At 54.4% G+C, this 22555-nt stretch overlaps 1 protein-coding gene across 4 annotated transcripts; it reads left to right on the top strand.

Annotated features, from left to right (window-relative positions):
* The first annotated feature begins 1833 nt into the window (after positions 1 to 1833).
* On the top strand, positions 1834 to 18351 carry LOC123355502. Of its 4 annotated transcripts, XR_006575121.1 has the most exons (14): positions 1834 to 1924; positions 3962 to 4002; positions 4283 to 4424; positions 5022 to 5074; positions 6870 to 6977; positions 7195 to 7314; positions 7755 to 7872; positions 8375 to 8527; positions 9106 to 9261; positions 10313 to 10435; positions 11180 to 11279; positions 15793 to 15878; positions 16710 to 16863; positions 17317 to 18351. XR_006575121.1 is itself a non-coding variant. In XM_044998056.1 (10 exons), the coding sequence occupies exons 4-8, from the start codon at positions 6945 to 6947 to the stop codon at positions 9069 to 9071; spliced, it is 639 nt and encodes a 212-aa protein (XP_044853991.1). In that variant the 5' UTR covers positions 3616 to 4002; positions 4283 to 4424; positions 5022 to 5074; positions 6870 to 6944; the 3' UTR covers positions 9072 to 9261; positions 10313 to 10435; positions 11180 to 11407. The 4 variants fall into 4 exon arrangements, 1 of the variants encoding a protein (XP_044853991.1); XR_006575122.1 differs by lacking the exon at positions 1834 to 1924 and having other exon boundaries at positions 3616 to 4002; positions 10344 to 10435; XR_006575120.1 differs by lacking the exon at positions 1834 to 1924 and having other exon boundaries at positions 3616 to 4002; positions 17331 to 18351.
* The last annotated feature ends 4204 nt before the right edge of the window (positions 18352 to 22555 follow it).

Raw genomic sequence — 22555 nt, 5'->3', positions numbered from 1 at the left:
CTGCATCTCAAGCTGGTCCCTACTGCTCTCGGTGCCTGAGCCAGTGCTGGAAGGAGAAGTACTGGATCCAGTGACTGAGCCGCAGGGGACCAAGCCAGCAGTCACCCCGTACCCATCTCTCGACAGGTCAAACTGGCTGTCCTCAAGGCCCTGGGGCCAGTGCTGAACATCCTGCTGCCCAGGAAGGATCTGCAAAACCAGATCTATGGGGACATCCCCCTGCTCCTGGCTCAGTATGGGAAGAACATTGAGGCCTTTTACATCACCAAGGTGAGGAGGTGGGGGGCGTTCCCTGCAGGCTCTAGCCCCCTGGTGCAGGGACTCTCTCTGGACTCCCAGTGGCTCAGTGAGGCAGGGTCTGGCCCCGGAGGCTCAGGGGTCTCCCCAATTGACTGCTGTTCTATAAGCTGTCACAAGGAATGGGCTGGTCCCGGTTCCTTTGGTGCTGTTCTGCAGTGGGAGCCAGCTGATCCCCAGAGTCCCACTGAACCTTTCCACCGTTCTGTCAGCCTGGGGCTGGGCTGGGGGGAGTCTGTGCAACCCTAGAATCTCACCAAGCTGGATTCCAAGTTTCTCCCTCGATCTCCGTGTAGCTCACCCAGGCTCAAACCCAGTAAAGAATCCAGTCACTAGGACCCCTACTACTGTCCCAGCTTCTTGGGTTCTTATTGGGTAAGCCTCAGGCCATGTGGTGAAACAATCCTTCGCTCCCAGCAGAGACTGCCTGCCTGCCACTGTCTCCGGCCAGGGCCCAGCACAAGCAGTGGCAATTCGTGCCACCACGAGATACTGCAGCAAAGGGGCTTTCCCAGTTTTAGAGGGACCCTTCTTTGCTATGCACATTGGTCCTGTCACAGCTCAGGGGCTGGATTTGATGCCTTCTTGAGGTCCCTTCCAACCTGAGATTTCCATGGTGATTTCTATGATTTCCTGTACCAATTATCTCCCATCTGCCTGCATTTTACCCAATAGAAAGTCTCTCTTCCCTTGACTAAGGTTTTTGCAACCCCAGAATGTCCAACCATTCTGAGACCGTAACATAACCTCAGCACCTCCTTTTTCAATTTATCTGGTACAAGCAGCTGATACCTGTACCCATCACCCACTGGTTTCCCCATGTCCCATACAATATTTCATCTTTAAACGCCATGCTTTCCCACGTAGACCAGAACGTTTTTACTGTGGTGTTGTGAGGGGACGCAACGTTCCAGGCTGGCTGGGTTTGCCTGTTGATTTGCCAGTCACCCGCTATCATGAGATCAGGATCCCACACGGGTCCAGCGGGGCCTAGTGCTGGTGTGTGGAGGGACACGCTGGTGCCTGTGCTGCTGCCGGCCGGCTCACCCTGTATCTCACCACCACCTGTGACAGTGTCCCTCCTGGCCCTGCAGGGGAGGGTGGCTGTCCTACAGGCCATTGGCACGCTGGTCTCAGCAGGGTACCTGGATAAGGTGGAGGGATGGCCTCTCAATTACACTGCCCTGCAGCTTGCTGTGTCGGCCAACTCGCTGGTAAGGGGCAAGGTCAGCTCCCTACCCAGCAGACCTGGATTCCCCCCCTTCTCCCCTCCCACTAGTTGCTCTTCCTGCCACTCACCTCCGTGCCCATGGCATGTGAGTCACCCCTCCCCCCAGTGCCAAATTGGTGCAAATTGCACTTTGCCACTTACAGCTCCCTGGCTAATGGGTTCACCCCAGAGATGCCTGCAGGACCCTCCCCGCACTCCATGCTGAGTGTCACTCTCCCCCGCCCCACCTCCCAGGCATGGGAGCTGCTCCTCCACACAGAGTGACCCTGTGCTCATCTTTTCCAGGAGCGTCCAATGCGGAGCCTTCCCCTGGGGGGGCGGCTGGAAAAAACGGTCCAGAAAACCAGCCTGGCCACCTCAGAAATAATCATTGCCTCGGGCAGGGGGCTCAGCCAGGTGAGGGCTCCATTGGCTTAAGTGCAGTGACCCCTGATTTACAGCAGGCTGAGTGAGACCAGGACCAGGCCTGGAAAACCAGGGCGATTGATTTCAGTGGTCACTGCTGATTTACACCAGTGCAAGGGCAGAATCAGAGCCCGGGGGACATTCTGTTGATCTTACTGGAAGCAGAATTGGGCCTTGGCCCATAATTGAACAGTGATAGCATATGGGTGTTGCGGGGGAGGGAGCAGAGCTCTGAGGGGGTGATGGGGGAGGGGCAGAGCAGGGCTCTGACGGGAGGAGGGCAGAGCAGGGGTCAGAGGGGAGGGGAGAGCGGGGCTCTGACGTGGGGAGGGCAGAGTGGGGCTCAGAGGGGGAGGGGCAGAGCAGGGCTCTGAGGAGGTGTGAGGGGGTGGGGCAGAGCCGGGCTTGGAGGGGGAGGGGCAGAGAAGGGCTCTGACGGGGGGAGGGCAGAGCAGGGCTCTGAGGGGGTGTGAGGGGGAGGGGCAGAGCGGGGTTCTGAGCGGGGGGAGGGCAGAGTGGGGCTCGGAGGGGGAGGGGCAGAGCAGGGCTCTGACGGGGGGAGGTCAGAGGGGGGCACCGAGGGTGAGAAGGGGGAGGGCAGAGCGGGGCTCGGAGGGGGGAGAGGGGGGAGGGCAGAGCTGAGCTCGGAGGGGGGAGGGGGAGGGGCAGAGCAGGGGTCAGAGGGGGGAGGGCAGAGCGGGGCTCTGAGGGGGTGTGAGGGGAAGGGGCAGAGCAGGTCTTGGAGGGGGAGGGGCAGAGCAGGGCTCTGACGGGGGGAGGGCAGAGCAGGGGTCAGAGGGGAGGGCAGAGCGGGGCTCTGAGCGGGGAGGGCAGAGCTGGGCTCTGATGGGGGGAGGGCAGAGCAGGGGTCAGAGGGGAGGGCAGAGCGGGGCTCTGAGCGGGGAGGGCAGAGCTGGGCTCTGATGGGGGGAGGGCAGAGCGGGGCTCCTAGGGGGAGCGGCAGAGCAGGGCTCTGAGGGGATGTGAGGGGGCGGGGCTCGGAGGGGGAGGGGCAGAGCGGGGCTCGGAGGGGGTGTGAGGGGGAGGGGCAGAGCGGGGCTCTGAGCGGGGAGGGCAGAGCGGGGCTCTGACGGGGGGAGGGCAGAGAGGGGCTCGGAGTGGGAGGGGCAGAGCAGAGCTGATGGGGGGAGGGCAGAGTGGGGCTCGGAGTGGGAGGGGCAGAGCAGGGCTGACGGGGTGAGGGCAGAGCGGGGCTCGGAGGGGGTGAAGGGGGAGGGCAGAGCGGGGCTCGGAGGGGGAGGGGCAGAGCGGGGCTCGGAGGGGGAGAGGGGAGAGGGTAGAGCTGGGCTCTGCAGAGGGGACGGTGCGGGGCTCTGAATGGGGTGACGAGTCAGTCCACCAGCAGGGACACAGGCTGAGACTGTGGGGACAGGATTCACCAGCCCTGGGCGCTCTCACCCTGGTCTCTGCAGGAGCTCTGGGAACGGCTCCTGGGCTGTGTTACCCGCACCCCTTACACTGATTCCATGACCCCCCTGTGCCGCTGCCTGAGGACCTGGCCACGAAGCGGCAGCAGCACAGACAAGCAGCCCCCAAGTGCAGGGAGCCTGGTCAGTGCAGCAATGCTCAGCCCCGGGGATCACAGCATGGGGGCCCTGGGGTACCAGCGGGGATCTGCTAGGGGAGGGCAGGCCCCAGGGAGCCCCTAGAGGAGCCTCTCCCACAGCACAGCGGGAGCTGTTCTCCATGGGATGTACCCGGGGAGCAGAGGCAGGGGCGGCATGGGGGTCATGAGGGGATCCCTGGGGCAGAAGGCCACATGTCTGCACCTCTGCATGTGCTCTGCAGCGCTGATGCTGGTCAGACGTGCCCACCGCTGCCTCCGGCACAGCTCTGCTAGTGGCTGCCCCGCTGCTCTGCCCCTGCCCAGGTTCCGGGCAATCCCCCTGTGTGGCGTGGGGGTCATGGAGCAGCCTGGGCAGTGGGGGAGATGCAAAGCCCTGTCCCACTGATGCAGCAGAGCCCCAAACCTGACTGCTCACAGCCTTTTTTCTGCTCTTTTCCCAGCGGCATCTGCGACTCCCCAGCAGCTGCTGGCCCGGCTCCTGGTGAGTGACTCACACCGAGGGAGGGCCCCACCGCTGGGGAGTAGCCCCTGTGAAGCTCAGGTCCTCATCGCCCTGGAGCAAGGGGCGGCCATGATGGGGTCCCTTATCCAGAACTGCCCATAGGGGGACTCCCTGACTCCACCTACGGGCCCTGTGTTCAGGAGGAAGATGCTTAGCTCATGTTTCTTGCACAGTCCCCATGCTGAACAGGGCCCGTTCTCTCCCCTCCCCAGTATGGAAGAGGCTCAGCTGATGCAAATCACCTCCTTTTCCTTCTCAGGTGCTGTCAGCATCCCCCTTCGAGGGAGAAGGGTGCGGAGTGGCTGCGCTGCTCCTGCTGAACGCCCTGCGCCCTGAGATGTATGGGGACGAGGCTGAGCAGTGGTGGATGGAGATTCCAGCCATGGTCCAGTATCTTGATGGTAAGGGGTTTGGGTGGGAGCAGCTGGGATGGGGCAAAAGGCCTACCAGTGCCATCCTGTCCTATCTGCAGCAATGGAGCCAGGGAGAGCACAAGGCCTCTTGGATTGTCACACCTGCAGCCTGATGCTGCGTGGTTAGGTCCCCGGATGTCCCATGGGAGGGGTTGGGATGGATCTGTGGAGCGGAGTCAAGGATGCAGAGTGAGGAACGGAGCAGGGAGAATGAGGTGCGATTAGAGCTGAGCTGTGAGAGAGAGAGCTGCTGAGGGCACAGCCAGCACCCTGCAGCCAGACTGGCTAGAGTTGGCTCCTGGGAAACCCAGATGAGACACGTATTCCCTACGAGGCCGTGCCACATTGGAATAGGGTACCCCTGGCATGGGAGGAAGGGCAGGAACTCCAGTGCGGATGGGATCCCTATGTAGGGACCTGCACAGTGGGAAGGGCAGGAGCTTCAGTGTGGATGGGACCCTGGTGTAGGGTCCCCTGGGAAGGGCAGGATGCCAATGCAGATGGGACCCCAGTGTAGTCAAGGGGATCCAGAAGGGCCTCCCTGGGGCACTTGGTTAATGGCCAGCTCTGTACCACTCTCTCTAGGACATAGCACGTTCTCTCTGGACCAGACCACGTGGGAGCACAAGCTGTTGGAGGTAACATGAGGGCTTCTGTTCATTCTCCCAGTCCCAGAGTGGAGCAGCCCTGGGCTAGTTCCTCATGGAGGGACCTGGGTTAGAGAGTCAGAGTTTGGCTTGGTGTCCTGGGCCAGAATTTCCTGTTGCCCCCACTGTTGGGCTGTTAAGCAGCTGCCACGCTCCACCCCAGAGAGGGTTGCATTTCACTGAAAAGGGGGTTCCTGTGTGTGGCTGGAAAGAGCGTTGGGACGAGCAGTGCTATGGAAATGAAAGCGTTAGATCCTGGGCCAGGGCCGTCCCTGCTGGCAGTCAGGAGAGTTGCCCCAGCAGGTGATTTAGCACACTTCCTCTGCCAGTTCTAAAATGCTCAGCTCCTCGGTACTCAGCAGTGAGAGCCCCCTCCTCACTCAGCCCCCTTGCATTTCTCTGTGGGGGGAGCCCCTGCACTGGGAGTGGCAGCTGGAAGCCCCTGGGCTGGGCTCACTCAATGCTGGCCCCAGTGTCCTCCGTCTAGGACCGCAGGCCAGGAGGGCTCTGGGGAGCCTGGAAGTCAGGATCCCTCATGGGGATGAGAGCAGGGGAGGGGATTCTGCCCCTAAATGACCCCCTGTGATGGGTTTGGTCACAGAGATCCCCTTGGGACTGTCACCTGACGTGCTGAAATTACCTCTGAGCCCATTTTCCCTGCCAGCCTGGGACTCCAGAACCCTGCCTTGCTGAGCCAGACACGCTAACCTGCTGCAACACAGACCAGAGTCTGGTCCACGCCCCCAAAGCTGCAGACTTAACTGAAGACAGCTCAGCAGGTTGCCTATCTGCAGCACCCAGACACCCAGTTCCCAATGGGATCCAAACCCCAAATAAATCCGTTTTACTCTGTATAAAGCTTATGCAGGGTAAACTCATAAATTGTTTGCCCTCTATAACACTGATAGAGAGAAATGCACAGCTGTTTGCTCCCCCAGGTGTTAATCACTTCCTCTGGGTTTATTAATAAATAAAAGTGATTTTATTAAGTATGAAGAGTAGGATTTAAGTGGTTTCAAGTAATAACAGCCAGAACAAAATAAGTCACTAAGCAAAATAAAGCAAAAGTGCACAAGTCTAAGCTCAATACATTAAGAAACTGATTACAGGTAATATCGCACCTCAGAAATGGTCCAATAAGCTTATTTTACAGACTAGACTCCTTCCTAGTCTGGGCCCAATCCTTTCCCCGGTACAGCCCTTGTTAGTTCCCTCAGACATCTCAGGCGGTACGCAGGGGTTTTTTCATGACTGGCAGCCCCCTTTGTCCTGCTCCACCCCCTTTTATAGCTTTGGCACAAGGCGGGAATCTTTGTCTCTCTGGGTCCCCACCCCTCCTTCTAAATGGAAAAGTACCAAATTTAAGATGGATTTCGTTATCCGGTGACATGGTTACGTGTCACTGTAAGGCCCCTAATCTCCATTCTTCCCGGGTTGGCCCACAGGTACACAGGAAGGTTTGCAGGTAAATAAACCATTTACAACCAGTTGTCCTAGTCAATAGGAGCCATCAAGATTCTAAACCACCATTAATGGCCCACACTTTGCATAATTACAAGAAGACCTCAGAGTTATACTTCATATTTCTAGCTTCAGATACAAGAATCATACATACATAGAAATTGGAGGAACATATTCCTTAGGTTATAACCTTTGTTATGATACCTTACAAGAGACCTTTTGCATAAAGCATATTTCAATTACATCATATTCACGTTCATAAGCATATTTCCATAAAACATATGTTGTGCAACGTCACACCCGCCTCCGGCTCCTTTCCACACAGTTCCTCCGAAAGACCTTGGGGAGGAGCAAAGAGGGCAGCTGGAGCCAGGATCTGAGCCAGGAGCTGGGCCGGTAGATGGGCAGCTATGCCAACGCCTCTGTGGAGAAGGTCAGTTCCCAGAGAAGGCCTCTCTGGTACTGGGGGCTCTGGGGAGGGGCAGGGGGCGCTGGGGCAGTCCCACACCAGTGAAACCAAGCCCTGCGGTTCCCCCTGTGCAGGTGGGGCCAGGCCCTGCCTGAAGCTAGGGACCCTGATCCTGGCCCAGGCTGGCCCAGACCGCCCTCCCCGAGGCTGGAGCTAACCCCTCCCTTGCACTCGCTTTCAGGCTTTCCTCTACAAGGCTCTGGGCACAGCCCTGGCCATGAGCAAAGATGTGGCTTCAGTGACAGAACAGCTCCGGAAGCTGCTGCGCATGGCCGACTATCTGAATGGTGCAGAGACGGAGGTGAGGGGCTCAGCCCGCCTGCACCCCAGGGCACCCAGGAGCTCTGGAGGGCCCTTCCCCCAGGCAGAGGCCTGTGGCCTTTGTGTGTGACTGGAGCTCTCGGGGGTGACTAAGGAGGGACTGGAGCACTGGGCCCAGGGACTGGGGAGACTGGTTGTGACTGGGAGTGTTGGGCCTGGAGACTGGTTGTGACTGGGAGCGTTGGGCCTGCAGCCTGGGGAGACTGGCTGTGGCTGGAAGTGCTGGGACCGGGGACTGGGGAGACTGGCTGTGGCTGGAAGTGCTGGGACCGGGGACTGGGGAGACTGGCTGTGACTGGAAGTGCTGGGACCGGGGGACTGGGGAGACTGGCTGTGGCTGGAAGTGCTGGACCGGGGAGGCTCCAGGCTGTTCTGGAGTTGCTGATGGCCCTCGACTGACCCCGAGCTCTCTGCTCCCAGTGCCTTAGCTCCTGCCTGCAGCTCTGTGCCAGGGACCAGCTGGATGCCACCCTGAGAGCTCTGGGCGACTTTGAGGAGGAAATTGGCGGAGGGGGAGGATTCCTGGCATCTCAGGAAGGTACAGCACCCTGCTTGTCCCAGCCCCCGGCCCTGTCTGCATGGGGCTGTTGGCTTCATGGGTCCGGGCCAGCAAGGTACAGGTTGGCAGTGCAGAGGGGCTGGGCTGGGTTATCAGAGCCCAAAGCTGGCCCAGGCAGAACCATGGTTCTGATCCAAGTGGGCCCTGTCTGGATTAGGAGATGGAGCCGCTCTGTAGCCACATGGGGTGATCACCTGAGGGAACTGGTTAACTAGGCAGGGGTGAGGCTGAGGGATCACCCCCAGGGCATGTGGGAATCACAGGTCTGGGGGCTGGTTCTACCCGGGGGAGGGCATGGAGAACCAGAAGTTTGTTCTTGGAGGTGGGGGTTGGAGCTGGACAGGGTCAATGTTTATAGCATCTAGGGAACAATCTTCTCAGCCCGTGAGCCCCAAGGAAGTGCTTGCCGTGGGCGGTCAGGAGTTGGGGAGGGAAAGGCCTTTCCCCAGTGACATCCCTGCTCTTCTCTTCATTGCCCCAGGCCCTGACCCCACGGGACAGGGACAGAGTGAAGAGCGCCCTCCTGCTGTTCTACAGCAGTGCAGCAGCCCAGGCGCTCCCCCAGCAGCTGCTCCCTCAGCTGGCGGACAAGATCGTACCCAAAATCCTGCACCATTACAGCACCGGCTCCCAGGTATCTGCCTGCAGAAGTTAGTCCCAATCTCCCTGCCATCCCTTCTGCCCTGTGAGATTGGGCTCCCAGGGACTCACAGGATTGGGCCTCAGGCCATGGGGAGAGGGCACCATGGATTGAAGGGGTCACTGATGAGTCCAGGACAGCCGGGGCGGGGAGGAGAGAGATTTGACTCTAGTCAGCTAGGATGTAGGATGCTGGTTTTTAAGGCCCAGCTTGACAAAGCCCTGGCTGGGATGATTTAGTTGGGATAGGTCCTGTTTTGAGCACGGGGTTGGACTGGATGACCTCCTGATGTCTCTTCCAACCCTAATTTTCTATGATTCTAGGTTTCTGTGCTCTCCAGACAGAAATTGCGTCTAGGACACTATGGGGCTGCACGGCCCTGCACAGTGTCTCAGGCCCTGTTCTGCACAAGATGTCTATGGCGCTGGCCTGGTGGCCTCACTGCTCCCACGAGCCAAGTCAGTTATCACAGGGGGAACTGGAGCAGCATGCGGATTATGACTCTGTTGCGTTATGCTCTGATCCTGCCTGGCTTTAACCGGGCTTCCCCACTCCCTGTGTGTCATTGCCAGGAGAGGGGCAGTGTGCGCTCCGCTGCCATTTTACTGCTTGGCAACGTGGTGAGCAGCGTGAAGGACCCGGATAAACCCATCGTGCAGCAGGAAATGATCCACTGCTTGCTCCTGCTGCTGCTGGATCTTGAAGACCAGGATGAAAGTGTGACACTGGTAAGTGCCATGGTCATTATTTCCTTAAGAGCAAAGAACCAGAATCCCCTGGGGCCCCCACTCCATTAATGGCCAGAGCCCCTTGCCTAAGTAGAGTCTTCTCCTCCCTGCTTCACTCCATGCTGGAACCTAGTGCCTCATCCATTCTCACAGCACAATTTGGAAGAAAAGCCTTCTGGGAAAGAGTCCTGACTCTCTATTGCAAAGACAGGCCTCAGGCTTTTGGGCTGCTGCATCCAAAGAGTCACAACAAGAGGCAGCAAAAGATCTGTACTTGCCCTTCGGTTCAGGAAGCTGATATCTTCCCACAGCCTTCTGGAAAGTGGGTGCAGCTGCCCTGACTTCTTTCCTGGAGCTCCTGAGAGAATTTCTCCAGGTCCCAGCTTCCCAGCATTCACCGGACGTTGCCCTCTTTCGTTGGGCCAACTGGGATGTGGAGGGAAGTCTGATCTGGGGGCCCCTTTGGTCTGACTCTTTGGGATCCCAAAGCTGACTCACGCTCTCGTGCAGTCTCTTTGTGCAGAAGGACTAAACTGTGGAGATACTTTATGGCTCTTTCCAGGGCCATCCATAGAGGGGCGCAGGGCCTGGGACAACCCCTCCCTTCCACATGAGGCCTCACCCCTTCACCCAAGCCCCCGCCCCGTGTCTTTCCCACCCATGCTTCACCCATTTCCTACCCCCGTTCCACCCCAAACCCCATCCCCCTCCTCTGCTGAGCGATGCTGGGAGCCAGCGAGCATAGCAGGGCCTGGTCAGTATAACTGCTGCTGGGCCCCATGCCACCCAGGTCCAGTGTCCCCCTCAAGCATGGCGCACCTCAAGGTTCAGGGCAACAGGCAACCGCCCCGAACCGTCCAAAGGACAGGACAGCTCTGGCTCTCTCCAGACAATTCTCAGTTCCTTCTCCTGAGCACAGTCCTGTGTACAACAAATGACAGGAATCTCCACTAGCAGGAAAAGCAGGAGAACAAGGGACGGGGAAGGTTCCATGTCCCCCAGACTGTCCCTCTCTCAGTGAGAACCTTCTTGGTCTCACCTTCTCTTGCAGAGATGCAAACTGATGCTCTTCCGTTGCGCAGTGTTTCTCAGGTGGGCTCAATTGAAGACGCTGTTCCGCAGCATGGCCTGGGATGGCGCCACATAGCTCTTGAAGTGTGCCTGGAAGTGCTTGGTAGGTGAATTCCCTTTGCCCTGAGAGTGATGAATGGGGACTTGACGGAGACCTTTCTAACCCCACACCCTGAGTACCAAGGGGAATTTCTGCTCCCCTCTGATTAGCCCATGAAGTCAGAGGCAGTCCCTTCCACAGGGTCTCAGGTTTTTTGGTTTTTTTTTGTTGTTTTCCAATCTGCCCCTTCTCCCCTCCCCAAACCTGCCTCAGTCCTGCCTCTGTGTCCTGCCTGTGCGGACTCTGCTCCGTTTGCCTGTGCGGTCGGCACATTGGCTGTGTACCCCGCTGCTGCTGTCTGCGGCCCCCGCTGCACTGCAGGCGCTGTGGAGTTAGAAAGGCTGTGACTCCTTCGCTCCCTCTGCAGCTGGCCCTGACCCAAGCCTGAGAGGGTCCGGTTGTTTTCCCACCTGGAGCTGACCCCTGTAGCCAGGTCCCATCCGCTTCGGTCGGGTGGCAGGACTCTATTCCAGGCTCTCTGCTGGTTCATTTCTGCAGGAGTTACAATCTCTTCACATTTTTTAAATTTTTCTCCACAACTGTCAGACCTGCAAACTTTTGTTTTTGAAAATGAAAGCTGAGGTTCTGGAGTACACAATAGTAACTCCAGAGAGGTGCTGCTATGGCGCATGGGCTCATACTGGCTGTTGCCATGCCCTGGCTCTATGCTTTGGCTTCCCTGGACTAGTCACTGTGGGGAGAACATGTCATTTGTATATTGTGCGTTTTTTCCTTCTTTCTTCCTAGATGCAGAACAAGAGCCACATCCCCAAATTCCTGTTCTAGGCCTTAGAGTACCTGGAAAGCTCACAGACAACAATCAGACATTCTGCAGCTCTGTTCATTGGTAAGCAGAGCAACTTCACTTGAGCTTTTTTGAACTGCTTCCTTCAAAGCCCTTTTCTAGACTGCTGCTCTGTTCCATCCAACAGCCCCAGAATCTTGAGTGTGTGTGTGTGTGTGTGTGTGTGTGTGTGTGTGTGTGTGAAGGGAACAACTTAGCTGTATGACTGCACCAACGACCCCTGCCCACAACTACGTTTTGGCTGCACCTAGGGAAGCCAGCATGAAGTGAATTCAATCTTCTTTGGAAATCAGCCTCTCAGTATCTTCTGGGCCCCTGATTTTTTATCTAATGTGCTTTGTGAACAGATGTAAGGAATGTATTTAATTTCCCAAGGGCTGTCTTGGGGCAATGGCTGCATCTTTAGCAGTTTTCAGCGAAGGATTTGAAAAGTAATGAGATCCATGGTATGTCTAGGGGCGTGTCTGCACTACGAAATTCAGTGGATTTTATAGAAGTTGAGCTTTAGCAACCAATTTTATACAGTCGATCATGCTTGTCCCCACTAAGCGCATTAGGTTGGTGGAGTGCGTCCTCAGTACCCTGGCTAGTATTGACTCATGGAGTGGTGCACAGAGGGTTGCTATCCCACAGTCCCCACTGCCCATTGGAATTGTTGTCAGTCTCCCCTCCCTCCCTCTTTGAAAGCAACGGCAAACAATCATTTCGCACCTTTTTTCCTGGGTTATCTGTGCAGATGCCATGGCAGATACCATGGAGCCCGCTCCACTGCACACTGCTTTTGTGAGCATTGTAATCACCTCGCGCATTATCCTGCAGTATGTGCAGAGCCTAGCTAGGAGCCACCAGCATAAGGAAGATTGTGAGGAGGACATGGACACAGATGTTCCTGAAAGCACGGGATGTGGCGATTGGGATATCATGGCAGCATTGGGGCATGTTGATACAGTGGAACACCGATTCTGGGTCTGGCAAACAAGCACAGACTGGTTGCACTGCATAGTGTTGCAGGTATGGGACGATTCCCATTGGCTGTGAAACTTTCGCACGTGTAAGGCCACTTTCATGGAACTTTGTGAGTTGCTTTCTCCACCCTGAAGTGCAGGAATACCAAGATGAGACCTGCCCTGACAGTTGAGAAGCGAGTGGCGATATCCCTGTGGAAGCTTGCAACACCTGTCTGCTACCGGTCAGTCGGGAATCAATTTGCTCTGTTCCTTCCGACAGCACCAGAATCCTAAAAGAGTGTGTGTGTGTGTGTGTGTGTGTGTGTGTGTAAAACTACCGTGGGGGCTGCTGTGATCCAAGTAGCCAAGGCAATCAATAACCTTCTCCTAACAAGGGTAGTGACTCTTGGAAATGTGCAGGTCATAGTAGATGGCTTTGCTTCAATGGGGTTCCCTAACTATGATGGGGCAACAGATGGAACATGGATCCCTATCTTGGCACCGGACCACCTTGCCAAAGAGTACATAAACCGCAAGGGGTACTTCTCTATGGTGTTACAAGCACTAGTGGATCACAAGGGCCATTTCACCAATATCAACGTGGGACGGTCGGGAAGGTGCATGATGCTCACATCTTTTGGAACTCCGTGCTGTTAGAAAACTGCAAGAAGGGACTTTCTTCCCAGATCAGAAAATTACCATTGGGGATGTTGAAATGCCAATAGTTATCCTTGGGGACCCAGCCTACCGCTTGCTCCATGGCTCATGAAGCCGTACATAGGCAGCCTGGACAGTAGTAAGGAGCAGTTCAACTGTAGCCTGAGAAAGTGCAGAATGGTGGTAGAATGTGCCTTTGGACGTTAAAAGGGGCGCTGACGTTGTTTGCTGGGTAGGTTAGACCTCAGCGAAAGCAATATTCCTGTTATTGCTGCTTGCTTTGTGCTCCATAATATCTGTGAGAGTAAGGGGGAGATGTTTATGGCGGGGTGGGAGGTTAAGGCAAATCTCCTGGCGGCCAATTTTGAACAGCCAGGCACCAGGGCAATTAGAAAAGCACACCAAGGCATGCTATGCATCAGAGAGGCTTTGAAAACCAGTTTCATGACTGACCAGGCTACAGTGTGACAGTTGTGTGTGTTTGTCCTTGATGTGAAGCTGCCTCCTTTGGTGAATGTGCTTCCCTGTAAGCCAGTCCCCCTCCCCCTCTTCGACCACAGCTGGCACAGGAAATAAAGTCTCTATTGTTCTGAATCCATTCATTCTTTATTCATTTAAAAAAATAAGATCTCTGACAACGCTGACTAGTAAAAGGTAGCCTAGTCGGGTGGGATAGGAGGGTAGGACAAGGTCACAGTGCTTATTGTAGCCACAGTATAAATCAAGGCTGTTTGAATGACAGCCTTCTGTTGCTTGGGCCATCCCCTGGAGTTGAGCAGCTTGGTGCCCGGAGCCTCCCCACCCCCGCGTTCTTGGGCATCTGGGTGAGGAGGATCTGGAACTTGGCGAGGAGGGCAATGGATGCAGCAGGGTTCTGAAGTCTAGTTGCCTTTCCTGCAGCTCCACCAGACGCCTCATCATGTCCGTTTGCTCCCGCATTAGCCTCAGCATCTCCTTCTGCGTGTTCCGATCACGCTCACTGTATGCTTTCCTGGCCTCTGCCACTGAATGCCTCCATGCATTCAGCTGTGCCCTATCAGTGCGGGAGAACTGTGTGAGCTCTGAAAATGTCATCACTAGTGTGTTTTTTTTCGCCTTCTAATCTGCGATAACCTCAGGGATGAAGTTGATATAGGGAGCATAGAAACATTTGGAGCTGCAGGGTGGGGAAAGGGAGAGTAGAATTTAAGAAGATATATTTCTGAGAACAAAAGGGAGACTCTTTCACAGTGAATCAAGCAATTCACAGCAGACAGCATGTGTGTTTTAGGTACAAGGTCGCACTTTGTCTTTTATATTGAGTGCCTGCCGGTATGGTGACACATCACACACAGCTGGGCAACAGAATTTGGTTTCCAGGCAGCCATGGTAAGCCAATGGGTATGCAGGGTTGGCTTCTTCCACGTTCATGACACGTGGGAATGGTTTCAAACTGCAGTACCCTCCTTTCCCATAGCAACCAATGCCGGTTGGGTTTGCGGTTTAAAAGGAGGGGCTGTGGTTTTGGGGTAGATGTGTAGCACACCCCTCCCCCCCATTCCCTACATGAATATTCTCCAGGATGATCCCTTTTAGCCAAGTGCAAACAGCCCAGCATGACTGGGGTCTAATGTGCTGGGGATCACCAAACAGAGGGGATTACTGTTCCCTTACAAAAATTCCCCTATTTCAACCAGATGACCATGAATGATATCACTCTCCTGAGGCTGACACAGAAAGATAAAGACTGAATGTTGCATGAATGTGACCAAAACCCAGGACCATTCGCTGCCATGCTTTGTGCTGCAATTATTCCAGACTACTTGCTACTGGCTTGATGTGGTAAAGTGACCTACCGTGGAGGATGAAATAAGGCAGTCCTCCCCAGAAACCTTCTGCAAAGGCTTTCAGAGTACCTCCAGGAGAGCTTCATGGAGATATTCCTGGAGGATTTCCACTCCATCCCCAGACATGTTAAAAGACTTTTCCAATAGCTTTACTGGCTGTGAATGCATCCCAGTTGTTCAGGGCAAATCAAACATTAAACACAATTGCTTTTAATCACTGTAGTGTAGTTAGATGGCGCCTTCTCCGCCTTCAGCGTCCGGGAACAATTCGCCCTTGGAGGGTATTGGCCCCAGGGTGAGGAAAAGGTTCTGGCTGCTGTGGAGAATGGATTCTCCGCTTGCCTGCTGCACATTCTCCTCCTCCTCCTCTTCCTCATCCACAAAATCCTCTTCCGTGTTGCACGAGGCTGCCACCTTGCAGGTGTCCACAAACAGTGATGGGGTAGAGGTAAGGTCCCCCCCATAATGGCATGCAGCTGATCATAGAAGCGGCATGTCTGTGGCTCTGACCCGGAGTGACCATTTGCCTCCTTTGTCTTGTTGTAGGCTTGCCTGAGCTCCTAAATTTTCACATGGAACTGCTGTGTGTCCCTGGTGTGGACTCTTTCCACCATGCCCTATGTGATTTTGGCATATATATCAACATTTCTTCTGCTTGATCGGAGTTCTGCCTGCACAGATTCTTCTCCCCATACAACAATCAGATCCAGTGTCTCCCGTTTGCTCCACACTGGAGCTCGTTTGTGATTCTGGGACTGCATGGTAACCTGTTCTGCTGAGCTCGCCATGCTGACCAAACAGGAAATGAAATTCAAAAGTTTTTGGTGTTTTTCCTGTGTACCTGTCTAGTGCATTGGAGTTGAAAGTGCTCTCCAGAACAGTCACACTGGAGCACTCTGGGATAGCTCCTGGAGGCCAATACCATCAAATTGCACAGTACTGAATCTACAGTACTGCAGATTCAACCCAGGAAGCTTGATTTTTGCGCTACTTCCCTCATCAGGAAGGAGTACAATGGTTGATTTTAAGATTCCTTTAGGTCGTCGGAATGGGGTTGGTTGTGTAGACACATTACTTATAAAATCGACCTAACATGGCTAAATTTGACCTAACCTTGTATTTTAGAGCAGGCCTAGGAAAGACTATCCACCATTACTGCGATTTGTTGTCTGAAACAGTGAATGAAGATGGCATCTCCTGCCTGTATGAAGGTAAGGAAATACCTCTGTGTGTTAGTGCCTCTGTGGGAAGTACAGAGGTGCAGCACAGGGCCTGAACACAGTTTGAATGTGTCCCTCTCTGTCTAAGGACAGAGCTTAAGAAAGAAGGATGGTCACGCGAGCTTTCATCGAGGTGCCACTATATGTGTACTGGAGCAGGGGAATTCCATCTCTAGCTCCTAGAATAGAGCTGTGTGGGGAGACTGTTGTCATAAAGGTCAGAATGTCTCTAAAGGAAGGCCTGACAGAATTGAAAAGGGCTGTTGTTATTAGTAAGGGCGGTGGTGGTGATGATGATGATGATGACGATTACCCTCTGTAGGGAAAGATTCATTACCTGCCCTCCCTGTAAGGGCGTCTTTGCAGGCCAAGGAACTTCACTCCAAGATTGGTTATCAGCTCATAGGAAAACCCATGAGTGCACATGGGAAACACTTTTCCCTGTGAACTCTTAAGGAATGAAGGCACAGGGCCGCAAAGGATTTCAATAGACATTAGGAGCCTAAATCCCTTTGTGGATCTCAGCCTAAATGTCTGCAGCTGTCAATTTCCTATTCCACCAAAAGAACAAGTGCCCCCAACTGTCTGTGTGTATGGGTGTGCATGTGTATGCCGGTGGAGGGGGAACTTATGCAAAAATGGGGGCTCCTCTCTCTCCAGGGCTATTTTGGGAGTAGCTGAGTTGTTGTTTCTGTAACAACAGAGCCCCCAGACTCTTGGGTAGCTAATAGCATGTGGCAATGGCCATCTGAAGGGGAGGTTTCCTAGGCACCAGTTACATCAGCACCATGGGGCTTCCAACCCGTTTCCTCTTTGTTTCAGCTTTTCAAGAAGTGCCTTTGAAATCTGACAGGACCAGAAGGTACATCCTCAATAGACATTACAAATGGTTGCAGAAACTTGGAAATCTCATGTCAGGTTCTGCATTCGACTAGGGAACCAGGACCAATACAGAAAACCTCTTCATCCTGCTATGGTATGTACAGCAGATGCTTATCAACTCTTTGGAACCTGGGCTGAACAGTGAGATGTATATTGGCAGATGACACACAATTATGTAGGTTACTCGGCCCTAGAGAAGACTTTGAAGAAGTTCAAAGGGATCTGTGATGGGTTGGGTCACAGAGATCCCCTTGGGACTGTCATCTGATGTGCTGAAATTACCTCCAAGCCCGTTTTCCCTGCCAGCCTGGGCCCCCCAGAACCCCGTCTTGTGACCAGACATGCTAGCCTGCCCAACACAGACCCAGGGTCTGGTCCACGCCCCCAAAGCTGTAGGCTTCACTGAAAACAGCTCAGCAAGTTAGAGGGGAATGATCACATCCCTTGATCTGCTGGCAATGCTCCTATTTATACAGCCCAAAATGCCATTAGCCTTCTTGGCAACACTGTAGACTCATATCCAGCTTCTTGTCCACTGTAACCCCAGGTCCTTTTCTGCAGAACTGCTGCCTAGCCACTCGACAGGTGCACTTCTGAACTGTGAGTCTGCACTGACCAGGGACAACAACTATGAGTGGGGTGTTAAAGGTGGGGCACACTACAGGAACTTTGGAGTTGGACTCAAGAACCTGAAGCAAAAGACACTGCCCAGCGTACACTGGGAAGGGCGTCTTGCTCATGCTTTTATGTCTATGGATACCGCTTAACTGTTTTCTCAGATTACTGCTGGGTTACTTTTATTAAAGAAACGCTACCTCGGACTCTGTGCTTGCGAGAGGGGAAGAATTGCCTCTTAGAGGCACCCAGGCGGTACAGTGACATTTCCCCAGGTTCCCGGGTGGGGGCTCGAGCCGGTTCTGGTTGCATTGTTGAAAAGGAACCCCCTAGGTATTGAACCTGCCCTTCTCGCTGCCCACTTCAACTGGCAGAAGGGTTACAGACTGAACAGAACAGAACATGGGAGAGCAGCAACACCTGGCTGCTAACGGGGCAGTTGGACAGACCTTGACTGACCAGGTTAAACTCCCAACTGCTCATTAAATACTGATATAAAATCCTCTGCAGACTGTGCCCCATTTCCCCAAATTATCAAATAATGAACCCAACGCAGGTCTCTCAAGCACCAACTGTGAATCACCTGCCCCTCCCCTACTGCTACCCCCCAGCTGAACAAGGGACCTTCTAACTCTATCCCCGTTCCTGCCTCCTCTTAACATGCCGTTGCCCAGCGCTCCCCACTGCCCATGTCAATGGCAAAATCTGAGGACGTTTTATGTTAATATTTAATAATTAGATGGAGAAATGTAAAATCTAAGGCCCGGGCAGTTGTGTCCCTCCAAAACAGGGAGGAGTTGCTGTTGTTCTAATGACTGGGGGGGACCCAAGGGGATTTCACAACAATCTGTCATCATTAGGAAGAAAATGGAGCAAAGTCTGAATATTTGATAACAAGAGAGAAGTGTGGCAAGATCTCTTGGGGAAGGAGCATCGATATTCAACAATCGGACAGTAAAAGGCAAAATCTGAGGGGAAATTGAATCAAAATTAATTAAATAACTGGAAAGTGCTGGTTCCCCTGGCCCTGCCTTTGACACGGGCAGCAGGGAGCCATGGGGGACAGGGACACTGCGTGAACAGGGGCAGGGAGGGGGATGGAACCAGAAGGTCCCATGGCAGTTGGGGGGCAGCAGTGGGGGAGGGTCAGCAGCTGGGACTGGGCAAACAGGCCGGGAAGTCTCAGTGGGGACATGGCTCATCCCTTCCCCTCCAGTGACCCAGCCGTGCCCCGTCGCTGGCACAGAACAGCCCCCATGTTCCCACCCATGCCAGGGTTTTGTCTGAGCACTGGGGGAAACAACCCCCCACCCCCTGGGGCCATTTGTCCTGAGCTTGTGGTGTCAGAGGGGAGGGAATGTGAGGGGCCGGGGCAGGAGTCTGGCCACTCTGGGTCCTGCCCAGGCGAACAGGGGCAGTGAAGCAGAGAGCAGCCCCCTGGGGTGGGGGTGGGCCCCCAACACCCCCCCCCCCCCACTTCTCCACCCCGTCTGAGGCAGTAAAACAGCTTGTCAGGGACTGGCCAGCTCTGCCTTAGCAGCCAGGGGGAGGCTCCTGGCTCTGATGTTCATTAACTACAGGGCGAGTCACATTCTTCAGCAACATGTCGGTTTTATTGGGTGTAAAGGGAGAAACAATTGGAATCAGAGACGTGAGGGGAAAGTTGGTCACTGGGGGGTTTGACCCCCTCCCCCTGCAACACCCTGACATGGAGAATGATGCAGGGCAACAGCTTCCCTCCAAAAAAGGAGAAGTTGCTGCACTTAAAACATGAGGGAAAAATCCCAACCGGAGAGGAGTTTCTGTCAGTAACTGGTAATGACGTGGGAAAGAGCAAACCCGGAGATTTGACCTGTGTTCAGTCATGAGTGAGATGTACAGGGGGAAACAATCTGGTGCTCAGACTTGAGGCAAAAGTTGGTCCTTTGGGAGTTTAGTTCCCCTCCCCCGCACTGGGGTAATGACTTGGGGCAACAGTTTCCCTCCAGAACAAGACGTGGCAGCAGACAGGGACTGGGGAGCCCAGAGCCGCAGAGGATTTTCCATCAGTATTTGAGAATTAGACAGAACGTGACACAATCTGAGGAGATTTTATATCAGTCGCCAGTAACAAGAGAGACGAGGCTGAGCTGAAGGGTGTTTTACATCTAATTTGGGCATTCAATGGGAAATGGGGGAAATCAAGGTGGGTTGGTCAATGATGGGTTATCAGAGGGAAAAGGGCGAAATCCAAGGGAACTTTCCATCCACACTCAGTCACTACCTGGGACGTGCTGGGTCCCCAGGCCCTGCCATTGACGTGGGCAGCAGGGAGCCCGGGGCGATGCCGTGTTACCAGGGTGGGGGGGGTGTAACCCCTGACCATAATGGGGGCTGTGACTGCCCCCCTGCCAGGCGACCCCCCCCCCCGAAGCAGGGAGGCTGGAGGGAGGGTGCTGAAGCAGAAGCTGTCCCACGAGCAGGGAGCTCTGGGGGGTTCCTGAGCCCAGAGCCCAGGTGCCAGAGAGGAGCCATCCCCAGGGAGGAGAAGGGGGTGGCCCAAGCCAGAGACCAGGGACCCTCCAGCTTCCCACACCAAGTGGCTGTTTTCTCCCTGTTCCCAGGCCTCAGCTGGGACGCTCCCTGGAGCTGGTCCCCTCAGGGCCTGGCCCTGCATGGGGAAGGGAGGGACGGCCCCAGGGGCGCTCAGCTGGCCCCAGCCGTTCAGCCTCCAGCCTGTCACTGACAGTCCCTCAGCCGCCTGCAGTCCGTACTGGCCAGGGGCCCGGGATACATGGAGCTGGGCTTTGCATGGCAGTTGGGGGGGCAGCAGCAGGGGAGGGGCAGGTGACTGGCAGTTGGTTGGGGGAGGGGGGAGCTGGGCTGGGCTGGGCGGAGAGGGGGCGGCAACTGGGACAGGGAGGCCTGGGGCTGGACAGTTTCATTTGGGGATATCGTATGTTGGGGGGAAATGGGGCAGAACCTGACGGGGGAGGGGGGTGACAGAGAAATGTTCAATAATATGAGAGAAAAGGGAAATGTGAAAGGATTTTATCTCCATATTTGATAATCACAGATAAAAAAGGGCAAAACTGGAGATAATTTTCTTTTCAATGTTTGAGACAAGTGACAAAACCTGAGGTGATTTTATTTCCAACTGCGAGAATGAGAGAAAATGGCAAACAGATGCTGACTCATGTCCAGTAATTTTTAAACTGGCCATTCCTGAAGCTGATCCAAAGAGGGGAGAATAACTGGGGGGCTGAGCACCTTTGTGGGGTCTCTCGGGGCGCAGGGGAGACCTGGCAAGATGCTGAAGATTTTCCATCCTGAAAAAAAGAACCGTTCTGACGTTTGTATGTTTCCCTCCAGCAGCGTCCGGGCAGGGGAGCCTGGTCTTCCCTGCTGCTTCTGCGGCTACATGAGAAGGTTTCTCATTGGAGATGGAGGGGCTAAATCTGGGAGGAAAAGATCTGTTTTTTCCAGTGTGTTCCAGTTGAATAAGTATCACAAAAACAAATACAAAATGTTTTTGAACTGGCAGAATGAATCGAACGATCAAGTCATTTAAGGCAACAAATTTAAAAATACGTAGGCACCTAAAGATGCAGATAGACAACTAGTGAGACTTTCAAATGTGCCTCCATGCCTAACTCTCATTAATTTCATCTGGCACCTATAACTGAGGGACCTTAGCGCTGTAGCAACCCTGGCATGCAGCAGCAGCAGAACTGTAATTGTCTCTGCCTCAGTTTCCCTTAGCTGGTTCAGGGATGGAACTTACATCTGTCAGTCTTTAGCTATGTCTACACTTAAAAGTTCAAAGCACAGTCATGGCTTTGCAGCACTGTAACTTGCTGAGCTTGGGGGTGACAGTGGTGTGTTTTTTAAACCCCCTGAGTGAGAAAGTTGCAGCGCAGTAACTTGCCAGTGTAGACAAGCCCTTTGTCTGTCAGCTCCAGTCCTCCAGCTGACTGACTTGTGTCTCTTCGCTTTCGGGTCTGAAAGGAGTCTGGCCCCAAGCAAAGTGCTGCCGGCTCAAGTGTCCCAGGGGTTTGGGCCTTTGACTTAGAGCTCTTCTAACCTGTAGCAGGGTGGTCACCCACTCCTGCCCCGAGGAGCTTAGAAGAGCCCAGCAGAGGGCTGGGGCTGGGGCAAGCAGCTCCCAGGCTGATTGGGGAAGTAGGCACAGCTGGCAGCCACGCCTCGAACAGCCCACAGCCGGCCCCTATAAAAAGGCTTTGAGGGATGGGCACAAATATACTCTCTCTGTCTGTAGAGGGAGAAGGGCCTGGCTGCTAGGGAGCTGAGCAGGTACCTGGGGGGAGTATCATAGAATCATAGAATCTCAGGGTTGGAAGGGACCTCAGGAGGTCATCTAGTCCAACCCCCTGCTCAAAGCAGGACCAAACCCAACTAAATCATCCCAGCCAGGGCTTTGTCAAGCCTGACCTTAAAAACCTCTAAGGAAGGAGATTCCACTACCTCCCTAGGTAACCCATTCCAGTTCTTCACCACTCTACTAGTGAAAAAGTTTTTCCTAATATCCAACCTAAACCTCCCCCTCTGCAACTTGAGACCATTACTCCTTGTTCTGTCATCTTCTGCCACTGAGAACAGTCTAGATCCATCCTCTTTGGAACCCCCTTTTAGGTAGTTGAAAGCAGCTATCAAATCCCCCCTCATTCTTCTCTTCTGCAGGCTAAACAATCCCAGTTCCCTCAGCCTCTCCTCATAAGTCATGTGCTCCAGCCCCCTAATCATTTTTGTTGCCCTCCGCTGGACTCCCTCCAATTTATCCACATCCTTCTTGTAGTGTGGGGCCCAAAACTGGACACAGTACTCCAAATGAGGCCTCACCAGTGCTGAGTAGAGGGGGATGATCACATCCCTTGATCTGCTGGAAATGCCCCTACTTATACAACCCAAAATGCCATTAGCCTTCTTGGCAACAAGGGCACACTGTTGACTCATATTCAGCTTTTCGTCCACCGTAACCCCTAGGTCCTTTTCTGCAGAACTGCTACCCAGCCATTCGGTCCCTAGTCTGTAGCAGTGCATGGGATTCTTCCGTCCTAAGTGCAGGAGTAGGGCTGGGGAAGGCCAAGGGAGCTGGGGAGCTCTGGCCTGGAAAGCCCAGGGCCGGTGCAAGGATGTTTCGTGCCCTAGGCAAAACTTCCACCTTGCGCCCC

The sequence above is a fragment of the Mauremys mutica genome, chromosome 23 (assembly GCF_020497125.1).
Source record: "Mauremys mutica isolate MM-2020 ecotype Southern chromosome 23, ASM2049712v1, whole genome shotgun sequence".
Taxonomy (NCBI): domain Eukaryota; kingdom Metazoa; phylum Chordata; order Testudines; family Geoemydidae; genus Mauremys; species Mauremys mutica.
This window is presented reverse-complemented; position numbering and strand designations above follow the sequence as displayed.

Coding starts and splice junctions, on each gene's coding strand:
- LOC123355502 (XM_044998056.1), top strand. CDS start 6,945: ATGGGCAGCTATGCCAACGCCTCTGTGGAGAAG. Junction 7,873..8,374: donor ATTCCTGGCATCTCAGGAAG/GTACAGCACCCT, acceptor TCATTGCCCCAG/GCCCTGACCCCACGGGACAG. Junction 8,528..8,856: donor ATTACAGCACCGGCTCCCAG/GTATCTGCCTGC, acceptor CTATGATTCTAG/GTTTCTGTGCTCTCCAGACA.